Here is a 13,759-nt window from a genome sequence, read left to right on the forward strand (position 1 = left end):
GAGGCTATCCGACCCAGTGCATTTGTTTGTTATCTGCGATCAGCTTTTTAAGACCTACAGTTTCACATTTTCTTAGATTCATTTGTCGACATGACAAATTCTTGGGAGATCAAATCTTTAGCCTCTTATTCGGCTTCTCAGAAGTTGAATGTTTTGTGATATTTCGCCCAGCTAGAGTACAAAGATGAAACCATTCGACAAAGGAAGTTGCACCGTTTGATGTATTTCCTTCCTTAAAGAATTTTTCAAAAATTGACTGCGGTTAGTTTGGGATTGAAGGAAAATGCAAGCATCTAGCGCTCTATCTTTGTTCTAATGTGAGACAGCAGGCACTTTGTACAATGATCAGTCAGGATTAGCATAAATTATTTTGTATCATGGGAGTGTTGATGAGATTGTCAGATATCCGTCAAAAAATGCTGTTTGTTTACAAGCTCAAACTGAAAGAAGGTGTTACGTTTGGAAGCTGATCGAATTGTCCATTTGTAATTAATTAAAAAGCATCTTTTATGCACTTTAGCTGAGCATGCCTGCATCTCTGACCCCTGCCATCATGGTGGAACTTGTTCAGAAACCACATTGGGATTTGAGTGCCTGTGTATCCCAGGGTGGAGTGGCCCCACTTGTACTATAGGTAAGTATCCTGATGTTTCTTGCATCATTAGATGCAAAAAGGGAATGAGGGGAGCAAATTCTTTAATTCCATTTTAATTATGTGAATATTAGATGAGTAAGTTAAGAGTTTGGGTGCATCAAGCTTCATTGTGATTTGTAAAAAATTTGTTTGTACAGATATTGATGACTGTGCTTCAGACCCCTGTGCCCACGGTGGCACGTGCCAAGATAGGATAGATGGATTCAAATGCGTCTGCCCACAGCAGTGGACTGGCAAAACCTGTCAGCTAGGTAATTGATTGTGCTACTTCTGGTAATAAAACTCATTTTAACCTGGTGCAATTAGTTGTTCCTTTGATGCTTTCTTTGTCGTCTTGGGCTTTCCAACTGTGGAGCATGGAAATCGCTCCTGCAATATGGGGGGAGGGGGTGCAGAGAGCAGCAGAATACCCAAATGGGAAGGCTACACCAGTTTTTGTTCCTGTGGGAACAATACCACACCTTTTCTTATTCGTGTGAACTCTCAAACCCAGGATCTTTGCAGCTGGATTTAGAATGGGGATGATCTCATAAAGAATGAGCCGGCTGCATTCCTTCTGCAATCCTTTAATCTGCCTGACGACAACAGGGGCAAGCAGAGTCCCACTGGACTTTGGAAATGCCTGATTAACTCCTTTTATTGTTTAATCCTGCCTTTCTTGCCATTAATTAGTAACTGGGCCCTTCAGTGAATTGTCTAAACTGCACCTTCTGTTTTCAGACAGGTGAACTGCATTTCCTTTTTTTAAAAAAGCCCTTTCAGTCCTCTTTCTGGCAGAGACTGAAATGTGATTGCTCCCTGTGGTTGCTCACCTGTCACCCACAAGCAAAAGGGGTGGTGGGGTGGGGGGGGGGGGCATATTCTTATACAAGGTTGCTTTCCTGAAACTGCTCCATATTGCCGGCAAGAACCTATCTAGTTTAAATTGGTAATGGGAGGCAGTAGTCAAAGACCCTTGGTTACATCGTGCTAATGCTGTGACAATGGGAAGAAAACCTTATCGGCTTAGAGCTTTCTTTGTCTTGATTATATTTTTAAATAAAAATTCTTTTCTTATCCCAGATGCCAATGAATGTGAGGGAAAGCCTTGTGTAAATGCTGACTCTTGTCGAAATCTGATTGGTGACTATTACTGCAACTGCATGCCTGGGTGGTCAGGCAAAAATTGTGAATTAGGTTGGTATTATTTTTGGGGAGAAAGCGGGGACTGGAGGTTTCAGCATTGATGTGCACTTGTTTGCAAAGCTCAAAACTGATTGACCTCTGCCCATTTAATTCAGTAAATTGCTGGGAAGGGAGACATTTGCAGACCAATTTTCTGAGGGAGTTGAACTGCTATCAAACCTTATTGGCCACTGGGTCATAATTTCCTGAATACGTGAGTGACGTCAAGTAACTGTGGAGGGGTTCCCATAATTTACACTGAACAAAATCTCTTAAAATTAAGTGAAATATCATTGGATGTGAATGTCTGGATAGTTTACTTAATAACTTATCTGTGCCTCATAATTTCAATTGTATGTTACAGATATCAATGACTGTCATGAGCAATGTCAAAATGGGGGAATTTGCAAGGTGCGTCTGGCTTTCATCTGCATTGTTAGAGATTCATGCAAGCAATGATAAAGATGGCACATTTTAACTAAAATTAATTTAAGTTTTCATTGTGTGGGGGTGGGAAACTTCTTTTAAAGATTAATCTATTTGTCACAGTTTATAAAACAGAACTTTTGCACATTCTCTTGTATGGAAACCTCGATGTGCCAATTATTCAATTTATCCATTGAACAATTCGAGCTATGCTTAATTAATTTGATCCCATCTCATCTATGCTTGACTGACTTTTTCCCACCTCTGTTCTTGCAGGATTTGGTTAATGACTATCGCTGTATCTGTCTGCCGGGCTATACAGGAGATGACTGTGAGAAGGACATCAATGAATGTGAAAGCACCCCCTGTCTCAATGGAGGCTTCTGTCAAGATGAAGTTGGTGGATTTCAATGCCTCTGTCCTGTTGGTTTCTCTGGAAACCTGTGTCAGGTAAACACTTGATGAAAGGCAGACTCTGAATACAATAGTTGGGCTGTTGTAAGAGAGTAGTTTGAGGCTCATCTCTTTTATTTCCCAGTCCTTTAAAGGCAATAATTTTACATGGAATTTCAGAAACTATGCTGCTTAAATTCCCTTTTCCATTTATTTTAATTTTTTAAAATTACCCTTGCAATCATTTGGCCATGTGCTTTGAGACTCTTGATTTGTGACCCCTATCCTGGTTTTCCTGGGACTGCAATGCTGATGCAGAGGCTCTGGGTAGAAAGGATAATGCCCACTCTTGTTCTCAATGTCCCTGCCAAAACTTTTCCACCTGGTTTCCACCACTTTGTGACAAACTACAGCGCCTGAGGTGCCGCCTAGGGCTTGGGACCTTGAGCTGAAATGCCTTTGTGCAAGTTGCCTTCAACAGCTAAACCAGGAAGGTCCACTGTGGCCACCAAATGCCTTTTTTAAACCCAGCAGCCTTTTCTAAACCTTTTGAAAATGAGAATATGGAAGCTGAGGGGTGGGGGGTGGTAAGGGTGCAGAGCAAACCTTTGAATGTCTGTCATGTGAAGAATCCAGACCTGTCTGCGCTATCCAAAGTGCAGTTGAAAAAATTAATTACACACATCCAACAGTGAAGAGTTGGATTTTAACATGTTGTCAATGGTCTGTTGGTCGTGAGCCTATGTACTATTCCATTTTATGTGTCAAACTGTGTTCCCTTTGTATGTTTCAGCTGGATGTTGATTATTGTGAACCCAATCCGTGCCAGAATGGGGCACTGTGCTTTAATCTGGTCAATGATTACTTCTGCAGCTGCCCAGAAGACTACGAAGGGAAAAATTGTTCTCATCTAAAAGACCACTGTCGGACTACTCCCTGCGAAGGTACTTCCCATTTGCTTGCTCAAGCAACTTCCGTCATTATCTCAAGTGCTTGGGGTGGGGGAGGCTGATGTAGAGAGATGCTAAATAGTTACTCTGGTAACAGCATGCTTTTTTTGTATTGATTGCTGGCACTACATCCTTGATCAACACAGCACAACTGTAGTGCCTCTGTTGTTCGCGTAAGCCTGAATGAGAAAAACAACCCATATTCTTTGAGTTGAGGCCATTTTCAAGATGCTGTGGGAATCTTGTATTTCCATAGAAAGGACACTAATTTTAAATGGAGCAGACACTGACTAACCATTAACAGGCTGTGTGTGTGTTCTGCCCATTGATTGTTCAGTGGCTTTTGCATTTTGTTCTGTTGAAGGTGCGAGGTCAGACCTACCACAGTGCAGCAGTAGTGGTTGGGCTTGGATTTGACGTGTTTTGCCACTTTAAAAAGACATTCACCAGTTGTTTATACTTCTGGAGAAATGCAGTTATATACAGCCATAGCGATAGATCTGCTGTATGGGCCATGTGTGTCCACAGCATTGTTCCTTGCGCACTGCTCTGTCGCTTGCCTGTACCTTAAGAGGCAGCTTTTATTAATGAAGATCAACTGTCCTTTAAAATTCCACAAATATTTTGATAGGTGATTTCATTTGTACCTGGATGTCTTATTATTTGAGTCCACTCACGTGGGTCTGAATGTTCCATTAAAAAAAAATGCTCTACTTCCTTTCTCAGTTATTGACAGCTGTACAGTGGCTGTGGCCTCCAACAGCACACCTGATGGTATCCGTTACATTTCTTCCAATGTCTGTGGGCCTCATGGAAAGTGCAGGAGTCAAGCAGGAGGAAGGTTCACCTGTGATTGCAACGAAGGGTTTACTGGCACTTACTGTCACGAAAGTAAGCATGGCTTCCTTCTCCTTGTGCTCCTCTTTCCACCTGCACTCCACTCCTCATCCAGCCTGCACTGTCTCACTATCTCTTTCCCACCCACGGTCCAAGCCTCATCCAGTCTACACCTACCTGCTATCTTTTTGTTCAGCGCTATTCCTCTCCCCCTGCCCTGTGCCTGCACTGACCTCATCTTGATTCTTTTTTTTTGTGTTTAAAGCAGAGATAGGTTTTGGACTTGGGCTCTATTGAGACAATTTTATGATCTTTATCTCCACTTTTAAGAACATGGAACATTACAACATAGTACAGGCCCTTCAGCCCACAATGTCATGCTAGCCTATGTAAACCAAATTAATTTTAACTACCTCACACCATAACCTATTTTTCATCCATCCATGCACCTATCAGTCTTTTGAATGTCCCTATACCCTTGGCAATGTGTTCTAGGCATCCACCACTCTTGGAATAAAAAAAACTGTCACCCTCTAAACTTTCCTCCCTTTACCTTAAATAGATGTCCCCTCGTATTATTGTCACCCCAGGAAAAGGTACTGCCTCCCCCCCAGCATAATCTTGTCAACCTCTAAGAAACTTTTTTATTGAAAGATCAGTATTTTTGATAGCATCCTAAAGCGCAAGGAATTTGCTAATAATTTAATGTTGGCCAGAAACTTGATGTTCTCTTGATGGTGGGCATTGGAAACAACCTGGTTTGCTTTCTGAATAAACACTTCTGTTCCTTTAGATATTAATGACTGTGAGAGTGATCCATGTAAAAATGGTGGGACGTGCATTGATGGAGTCAACTTCTACCAGTGTATATGCCGTGAAGGATGGGAAGGTGTTGTATGCCAGTTTGGTAAGTGGTTTTGTCATCTAGAAATGTTTTTACAGATGTAGGTTTTTTTGCAATATGTTCAAACGATTTACCGTGTTTTCACTCGTATAATTCACACATGCTGAAAATCTTAAACAATGTTTAAAAAAAAACTTGTATAGTGTGCACACCATATACTGCTCAGGTGTAGTACAGGTGTCCAACCTTTTATCTGGAATTCTGAAAACCAGCAATCGCTAAAAACCAGTACTTTTATCGATAGATGACAGCTGCTCATCAAAAATGGAGCTTGGCACCAAACATAGCACGACACAACCATAGCTCAACTCCCATATATCCCATAGTGTTCCACTACTTTATTCTTTCTTTGGCTTGGCTTCACGGACGAAGATTTATGGAGGGGTAATGTCCACGTCAGCTGCAGGCTCGTTTGTGGCTGACAAGTCCGATGCGGGATAGGCAGACACGGTTGCAGCGGTTGCAAGGGAAAATTGGTTGGGATTGGGTGTTGGGTTTTTCCTACTTTGTCTTTTGTTAGTGAGGTGGGCTCTGCGGTCTTCTTCAAAGGAGGTTGCTGCCCGCCGAACTGTCAGGCACCAAGACGCACGGTTTGAGGCGATATCAGCCCACTGGCGGTGGTCAATGTGGCAGGCACCAAGAGATTTCTTTAGGCAGTCCTTGTACCTCTTCTTTGGTGCACCTCTGTCTCGGTGGCCAGTGGAGAGCTCGCCATATAACACGATTTTGGGAAGGCGATGGTCCTCCATTCTGGAGACGTGACCTACCCAGCGCAGTTGGATCTTCAGCAGCGTGGATTCGATGCTGTTGGCCTCTGCCATCTCGAGTACTTGGATGTTGGTGATGAAGTCGCTCCAATGAATGTTGAGGATGGAGCAGAGACAATGCTGGTGGAAGCATTCTAGGAGCCGTAGGTGATGCCGGTAGAGGACCCATGATTTGGAGCCGAACAGGAGTGTGGGTATGACAACAGCTCTGTATACGCTAATCTTTGAGGTTTTTCAGTTGGTTGTTTTTCCAGACTCTGTGTAGTCTTCCAAAGGTACTATTTGCCGTGGCGAGTGTTGTCTATGTCGTTGTCGATCCTTGCATCCGATGAAATGGTGCAGCCGAGATAGGTAAACTGGTTGACCGTTTTGAGTTTTGTGTGCCCGATGGAGATGTGGGGCGGCTGGTAGTCATGGTGGGGAGCTGGCTGATGGAGGACCTCAGTTTTCTTCAGGCTGACTTTATAAGTGCTTCAGAATTGCCTATACTGACTCCCGTATGACATTGCTGAGCTGACTGAAAGTGCCACAGCGGCTCAGTGACCGTCATCACTAACCATAATCCTCTACACAATTGAAACCGCTGTGCCCAGTGCAGGGGAACCTGGCGTTGGTACAGCAGTGGGGGAAGGGGGAGAGAGCTGCGTAATTAGGTTTGGCGAGGGAGGAGAGATGGCAGCGCAACTCGGGCGGGTGAGGGGCTAGAAATGGCAGTGCAACTTGGGTGGGCTTAAAGGGACGGAAATCAAAATGATTCTGAAATCTGGAAGATTCTAAACAATGGCAGGTGTCAAGTCCCGACAATCCCAGATAAAAGGTTAGGCACCTGTGTTCTATACTCCAACTCTCGAGTAATTTGCATTTACTAGGGACAGGAGACAATACACATTCCATACTCCCATTATCTACCACAGCTAATCTGCGATTTACAACCCATTCAAATTCCCCAGAGGTGTCAATCGCCTATTATACAGATAATATTCTCCTGCAAAGGTTAGTCTGAGACTTGTCTCAGAAGCAGTTGATATGTTAGTCTCCTCCCTTGGGGGATGGGTCTGGACATTTATCATTGATAAGGTACTGTTCCCTAGCCAGAATATCCTGTTTCTCAGAGTACTGTGGCACTCCAGCCAAAGTGATATCCTGAGACTGCCGAGATTAAAAGTTTGAATTTTTCATTACATACCTAATTCCCACATTTATCTGTAAATTGTACACGTTTCATTGCCGCTATTATTTACCCATGCCTGCTATAAATTGTGTGCATTGTTTCAACCCACAGAGGGTTACCTGGTTTCTTTTTTTTAAAAAAAGATATAATGCGTGTGTTATGTGTATTTTAAAAAAGGTAACTAATCCCTGAATCAATGTCTTTTTGTACAACTCCAGGTGGCTGTATTATGAATAGTAGTGGGGAATGTTTGTACACATACACAAAAGATATACAGCAGGACATTATTTTATAGTGTGCACTTGACTGGCATTGGAGTGTTCATTTCGATAGTGCTTTTGCACAATGTCCTGAGATTCTTAATTGAATCACTTATCAAAATGAGTATTAAGATAGGACAGGAACGGAAAAGGATAAGTTAAGGTTGTTTAAGTGGCAAGATTTAAGAAGGGAACACTACAGTTTTGGACCCAGCAATTTAAAACTCAATGGCCAATGTGAAGTAGTGATTAAAATAAAGATTATAAAAGGAGTGCAGAGATTGCAGCAGGTGGTAGGACTGGAGAGAGTTAGAGGTAGACTGGGGCATGTGTTCGGGGTTAACTATTTAATATTTGGTCCAATTTAGCAATTTCTCAACATCTGATGCAGAGTGAGCTTCGTGGTAAAGCTGCTGAGTCTCAGAAAAATGAGGTGCTGATGGAACTCCTGACCAGCTGAGTTCCTCCAGTCGATCCTTTTTTTTGCTCCAGATTCCAACATCTACAATCTTTCATATCTCTAAGTTAGTTTTCTTGTTGCCATTGTGCAGATATTAATGATTGCGGGGCCAACCCCTGCCAGCATGGGGGCAGGTGTCACGATCTTGTCAACGATTTCTACTGCGAATGCCAGAATGAATGGAAAGGCAAAACCTGCCACTCTCGTGAGTACTCTACTGCTGGTTTTTTTTTTGGCTGCATTGTAATGTGTTCATTGAAAGAAACAAAAATGGAACCTTGGGCCAACAATTTGTGATTTGTGTTTGTTTGCAGGGGATAGCCAGTGTGATGAGGCCACATGCAACAATGGTGGGACATGTTATGATGAAGGCGATACATTCAAATGCATGTGCGCTCTTGGCTGGGAAGGTGCCACATGCAACATAGGTGAGTGCTTGCATTATTAATTCTTTAAGCCTCATGACACCATTGGCAAGACTTGTAATTTCATTTCCTTTCCACTCTGCATCTCCACAGCAAGAAATAGTAGTTGTTTACCAAATCCTTGTGAAAATGGTGGTACTTGTGTGGTGAATGGAGATTCCTACACGTGCGTCTGCAAAGAAGGCTGGGAAGGCATCACATGCTCGCAGAGTGAGTAATTGTGCTTTCTGACTAGAATGTATCAGCTCGTCAGCGAGGTGGTTAAAGTGAATGCACTTAAACCAGTTAGGTTTTGGGGATGCTTTAAGTTTTATGCAGACAGATTTTCTGCTGTGATACAGACATGATTCATTACTTGTGTGCTTCAGGTGAGGGGGAGATGGGTGGTTAAATGCCAATCCAAGCAGTCCATTGTATTTGCAAGCAGTCTCTTACTGCTGAGGTTTCTATTGAAATAAGTTGAGCCACAAATTTGAATTCTGAAAGGAAACCCATTCTAATTTTGTTCTAGAATGTGGTGAGAACTAATTTCAGCCAAATTGAACTCTCATTTTTAAAATTAATCTACTTCTTCCACTTGCCTGACTTGATTGACGCCAATCCAACTTTCTGAAAGTTGTAATGACACATGGAGCCCATTTGGCCCATCCAGTCTATGCTGGCATCTGGAGGAGCAATCCTGTTTACCTGCTCATTGCTCCCTGCATTCCCAATTTGTTCTCACATACGTGCCCGCTGACTCATCTCTGATCCACTCTTGGACAGTTAATCTTCCGTGGCGTCATTCAGTTAAGGTAATGAACAGTTTGTTCAGTCATCACCCAAATGTTGTTTCCTCAGTTTGCACATTCATCAACTTGCCACACAAACATTTTGAAGGTACAAACATTAAAAAAGAGGCAATTTCATTTAACATCAGATGCTGCTCGAGTTATTCCTCTGGAAAACCATGACCCAATATCTTATTTCTGTGTTCTGATTGTTTAGGTTTTCTGTTTTTGTTTTTCTGAAGCCTTGGCAAAATAAGTATTTTAACTGCAACTCTGCCAGATCTAATAGCAATCCATTTTATTACCCGATACGAGACCTGTGGCTGAGAGCGATGCAAATTACACAAGTGAATGCAGATGTGCTCTTGTTCCCAGTGTTCTTGGCTGGACAGCAGCATATCTGCTTTCACTCATTTCTTCCTGTAACTAGCTTTACAAGGACTACCTCCCTATGCGCACATCTGTCGGAAAGTATTTAGCAAAGCTGATGGTGAAAGCCTAGAATCCATTCAGTAGGGGTAATAATCTATTTGACAAACATTAAATTACTTCCTATACTTTAATCAGGGGCCGATTAACAAGTCACCACCTTGGGCACCAGTAGAATGTAAGTTTGAGGGTTGAACAAAATTTCTCCCGACAGTTATTAAATTCTTTTTAATATTTTCCTCTCTAGATACAAATGACTGCAATCCGCACCCATGGTGAGTGAGATCCTGTTTTAAAAAAATATTTGGGGTTTTGGATTCATGACGGTGGCCTCTGTATTTAATACTAATTTTTAATTTGACAGCTACAACAGTGGTACCTGTGTGGATGGCGAGAACTGGTATCGGTGTGAATGTGCTCCTGGTTTTGCTGGACCAGACTGCCGAATAAGTGAGTACAATATTAAGCTTTGGCATTGCTGCACTTCTTTTCCAGAATGTTCTTAATTGCTGATTCCTGCTAAACTGTTTCCCAAGATCAGGACTTGAGATCTCATCAACTTTAAACCTGTATCACATTTACAAAGACTATATCGTGACAGGCCCAGAGGGCCCCAAAACCCAGCAGCAATAGAAATTCACCGACAAATGGTTACTTAAACAAAAGTTACTTTTAATTTTCTTTAAACATTTAAAAAAAAAATCAAACTTTAACTTATTACTATTAACTTAAAACCCTTCTAATTCTAAGCACACGTATATGTAATGTGTGTATAAGTTCAGAAAAGTTATTTGATTCACAGTCCAATCTCACTTCTCACTCCTCCAAGTTCATTGGTATCTGGCAATTCTTAAACTGTGCACGGAATTTAACATTTATAAAGTTCACCTGGCTTTGGTGCTTGAAAGGTAAATGGTTACTGTCCAGGAAGGTTCTTGTTGGTTTTCAGAGAGATTTGTTGCTCATTGGACACCCAGAACAGATTCCTTCTGAACAGCCACTTCAGTGTCTTGCCGAAGAAACTTTCCGCATCAGGGTTTTCCAGATGATGACTTCTTTCAGAGTTCCTTTTCTGTTTCTCTGATCTCAGATGAGACATTATACAGGCAGCCATCTCCTCTTGTATGGACCACAAGGGCTTGGCACAGGCTGAACTAAGAACTCTCAAGCTGTCTTCAAAGAAGCTTCCAAATGCCACTGCAGAAATCCCTCTCCCTCTCCCTCTTGTCCAGTTAACACCTACTTGTGAAGTCCTTCAGCAAAGCACTTTCCATTGCCTTTACAAAGTCACTGGGAGCCTGGACTCCCTGGTTTGAGCAGAGCTCAGGCATTATAAATGAGATAGATCTGTGTTAAGTGTTTGTTTGTGACCTACACTTTAAAATAAACCCACAATTTATCTCTTTTAAAACGCTTCTCTATACAATATAAAATATAACATGATCTGTCACAATACAAAAGGTTGGGCGGTCTCCAACCAGACGGCATTGACGTAAACTTCTCCAATTTCCATTAACCACCTCCCCTGAGTCTCTGTCTTTCCTCCAGCTCCCCACCCCCTTCCCTTTCCTATCAGAGAGCAAACCTCTCTCCCTGTCAATTCTCAGCTTTTTTTATTCTTCTACCCTCTCTTGCTTGTTAGCCTGTGCTCCTCCCTCTCCTTCCTCCTCATTCTCCCATCTTTCGATTGAGGTGCCCTTGATTACCCAATCCTGAGAATGCTAAGTTTCTCCATCACTTTTGTGTATGGCACATTCACAAAGTCTTTATTTTTCCTTTCTCGTGCGCTCGCTCGTACTCAAACTGGTTTGATGATGAGTTCACTCAGTACTTGTGCACATTCTGACAGTATAATCTCTCCTGCAGACAATTACTTCTGGCCATCTTTGCCTTAGCCTGACCATCCCGCTCCAATCCCAAGAATCAAACTGGTGATCCTTTATGCACCGTATCACAATTACATCCGTGTGTAGTGAGGCTGGACCCATACACAATATTATAAGGCTCTGTATAATTGCAGTGAAGTATCTTGCTCTTGAACTCAAGGCATCTGCAATAAAGGCCAATGTACTGTGTGCCTTCATAATTGTTTCCTGTAGCTGCACATTAACTTTTAGTGACTAACATGCAAACGTGGGTCTCTGAACACCATCACCTTTTTGATTTAAGATTTTTTTTATGGTCATGTAGTAAAACAGAATGTAATATTACACCAAATTTCCTTTAGTCTGCTGTAAGGCAGACAGGGTCCTCATTGATAGTTCCCAGCGACCCTTACAGTAAGAAAAAAAAGGGAAGCAAAAGAGTCTCTTCAGAGTCATTAAATGTCCAGAGTCACCTCTAGCACTCCCATGGCTGCACAAACTCCAGCTCGACATGCTCTGAAATCTTGCCCTCAACATGCTCTGAAATCCTAGTTCTGATAACTGGCTCCTTTGAGCCAGGTCAGCTGCAGCCTGTGTTGGGTCTTTTGACTGCAAATCACCCACAGCCTATGAGGGTCTTTCAGCTGCTGAGCTACTGGCTGGTCCCCTACCTTATGATCATCCTCCTCTCTTGTCCTTCTCAATGGGGGTTGTTTCTCCTGTTTCTGGTGCCCTGTACTGGTCTGCTGCTCAGAGTCTGCAACCCTTGTGGTATGCTATCCAGCACAGGACCTGCCATCTTGGGGACTGACCCAGTAATTGTAGGATTTTAAATAAAAACACTTGTCAGTTCCTTTGACAGACCATTTAAAGCCTGTCTGGAGCTATTATTAGGTCTGTGCAGTTGGACCCTGGGGAAGAGTGCAGTGACTCTGCTCTCCCTGGGTCCTCACCAGCGATAGGGCTGTCATTAACAACAGCACCCTCATTTTTCTCAGCATTTAAACAAAATGCTTTACTACTGTTTACTGAGTGAACAACTACACATTTTTCCCCTTTATGATTGCAGTTGTTAATGAAGACTATCCAAATGAGTGTTTTTACTTTATGCTCCAGCTTTTTTAACATTTGAAAGTACAAACATGAGCTCCTGTGCATCTTTCCCAGTCACTGAGTTTGCAAAGAAAACTTTGTGCTGATACATTCTAGGTTAATTTGTGACTCTCAAACCTGCCTGGAAGTAGTAATGTTTCAAGTCTGCACTCTCAAAGCTCGCTATTGAAACGTGTGCTTCAGTGTAGTTTCAAAAGAAACAAAAATTATGCTCTGGTAAGTTGATTATATCTGGCGAACTACTGAATCATTCAAAATAAAGTCCCATTTAATTATTCTTTGTTCCTCACCGCCTTCACCTCCAAAAAAAAATCTTCTTCAACTTGCTGGAAATGGTTTACTAACTATTAAGACTCGATAAAGGCTGCATAGATCCTGATGAATGCATATGCAATATGTCCTCAACATATTTCCACCCCCCACCCCCCAGCAAACCCTCCCATTTTCCCTCCATGGAAAAGATAAAGGATTTTTTTCCTTCCAGGCCTGTTGCATTTAAAAAAAAATCTTATCTACAAATTGATTTGCTATTAGCAATAATTAGCTTGCAGGTTGCAGATATGTAGTTCATGGCAAAAAGCTACAGGGTTGTTGTCGTGGGAGACTTTAATTGCCCCTTTATTGACTAGAGATGTTGTTGGTACGACAGGCTGAGATGGGACAGAATTTAAGTATATGCTGGAGGGTTTCTTGAAGCAGCATTTAGACAACTCAACCAGGAAGGGGGCCATGTTAGACCTTGCATTGGCAAATGAACCTTGCTAGGTGATTGGAGTCTCAGTGTGGGAGCATTTGACAATACTCTGTGTTTCAGTATAGTTATGAGCAAGGCTAAGCTTGGGCCTTGGAGAAAAATGTTAAGTTGGAGGAAAAATTATGATGTGTTTAGACAGGTGCTAGGGGGTGCGAGGTGGCTGTAATCAAGCAAGCTCACATTTGACCTGCAGGAGTTGTTTAGGCACCAACTAATTGGTTCCTGTCTGAAGGAAGGCAAAGCAAGAGGACAAGGGGGTTATGAATTTAGTCAAGAAGAAAAAGGTATATGTCAGGTTTCGGAAGCTACAATCAGAGGGAGCCCTGGAGGAATATAAAGCTTGCAGAAAAGAACTTGAGCAGAGCATTAGGAAGGCCAAAAGGGCCATGAGATGGCCTTATTGAGCAGGGTTATTA

General features: G+C 42.3%; 1 protein-coding gene across 2 annotated transcripts in view; it reads left to right on the top strand.

The window, feature by feature from the left end:
- The window catches only part of LOC138760780 (protein jagged-1-like), a 52,318-nt gene that overhangs the window by 28,219 nt on the left and 10,340 nt on the right, over positions 1–13,759 (top strand). For both annotated transcript variants that reach the window (XM_069931855.1, XM_069931856.1), the window contains exons 8-20: positions 521–634; positions 793–906; positions 1,718–1,831; positions 2,184–2,230; positions 2,522–2,695; positions 3,432–3,582; positions 4,315–4,479; positions 5,219–5,332; positions 8,079–8,192; positions 8,302–8,415; positions 8,506–8,622; positions 9,859–9,886; positions 9,976–10,061. In XM_069931855.1, the coding sequence (XP_069787956.1) occupies positions 521–634; positions 793–906; positions 1,718–1,831; positions 2,184–2,230; positions 2,522–2,695; positions 3,432–3,582; positions 4,315–4,479; positions 5,219–5,332; positions 8,079–8,192; positions 8,302–8,415; positions 8,506–8,622; positions 9,859–9,886; positions 9,976–10,061 (1,452 nt within the window). The remainder of the gene's footprint in view (positions 1–520; positions 635–792; positions 907–1,717; positions 1,832–2,183; positions 2,231–2,521; positions 2,696–3,431; positions 3,583–4,314; positions 4,480–5,218; positions 5,333–8,078; positions 8,193–8,301; positions 8,416–8,505; positions 8,623–9,858; positions 9,887–9,975; positions 10,062–13,759) is intronic.

Source organism: Narcine bancroftii, chromosome 4, assembly GCF_036971445.1.
Source record: "Narcine bancroftii isolate sNarBan1 chromosome 4, sNarBan1.hap1, whole genome shotgun sequence".
NCBI classification, from domain to species: Eukaryota; Metazoa; Chordata; class Chondrichthyes; order Torpediniformes; family Narcinidae; genus Narcine; species Narcine bancroftii.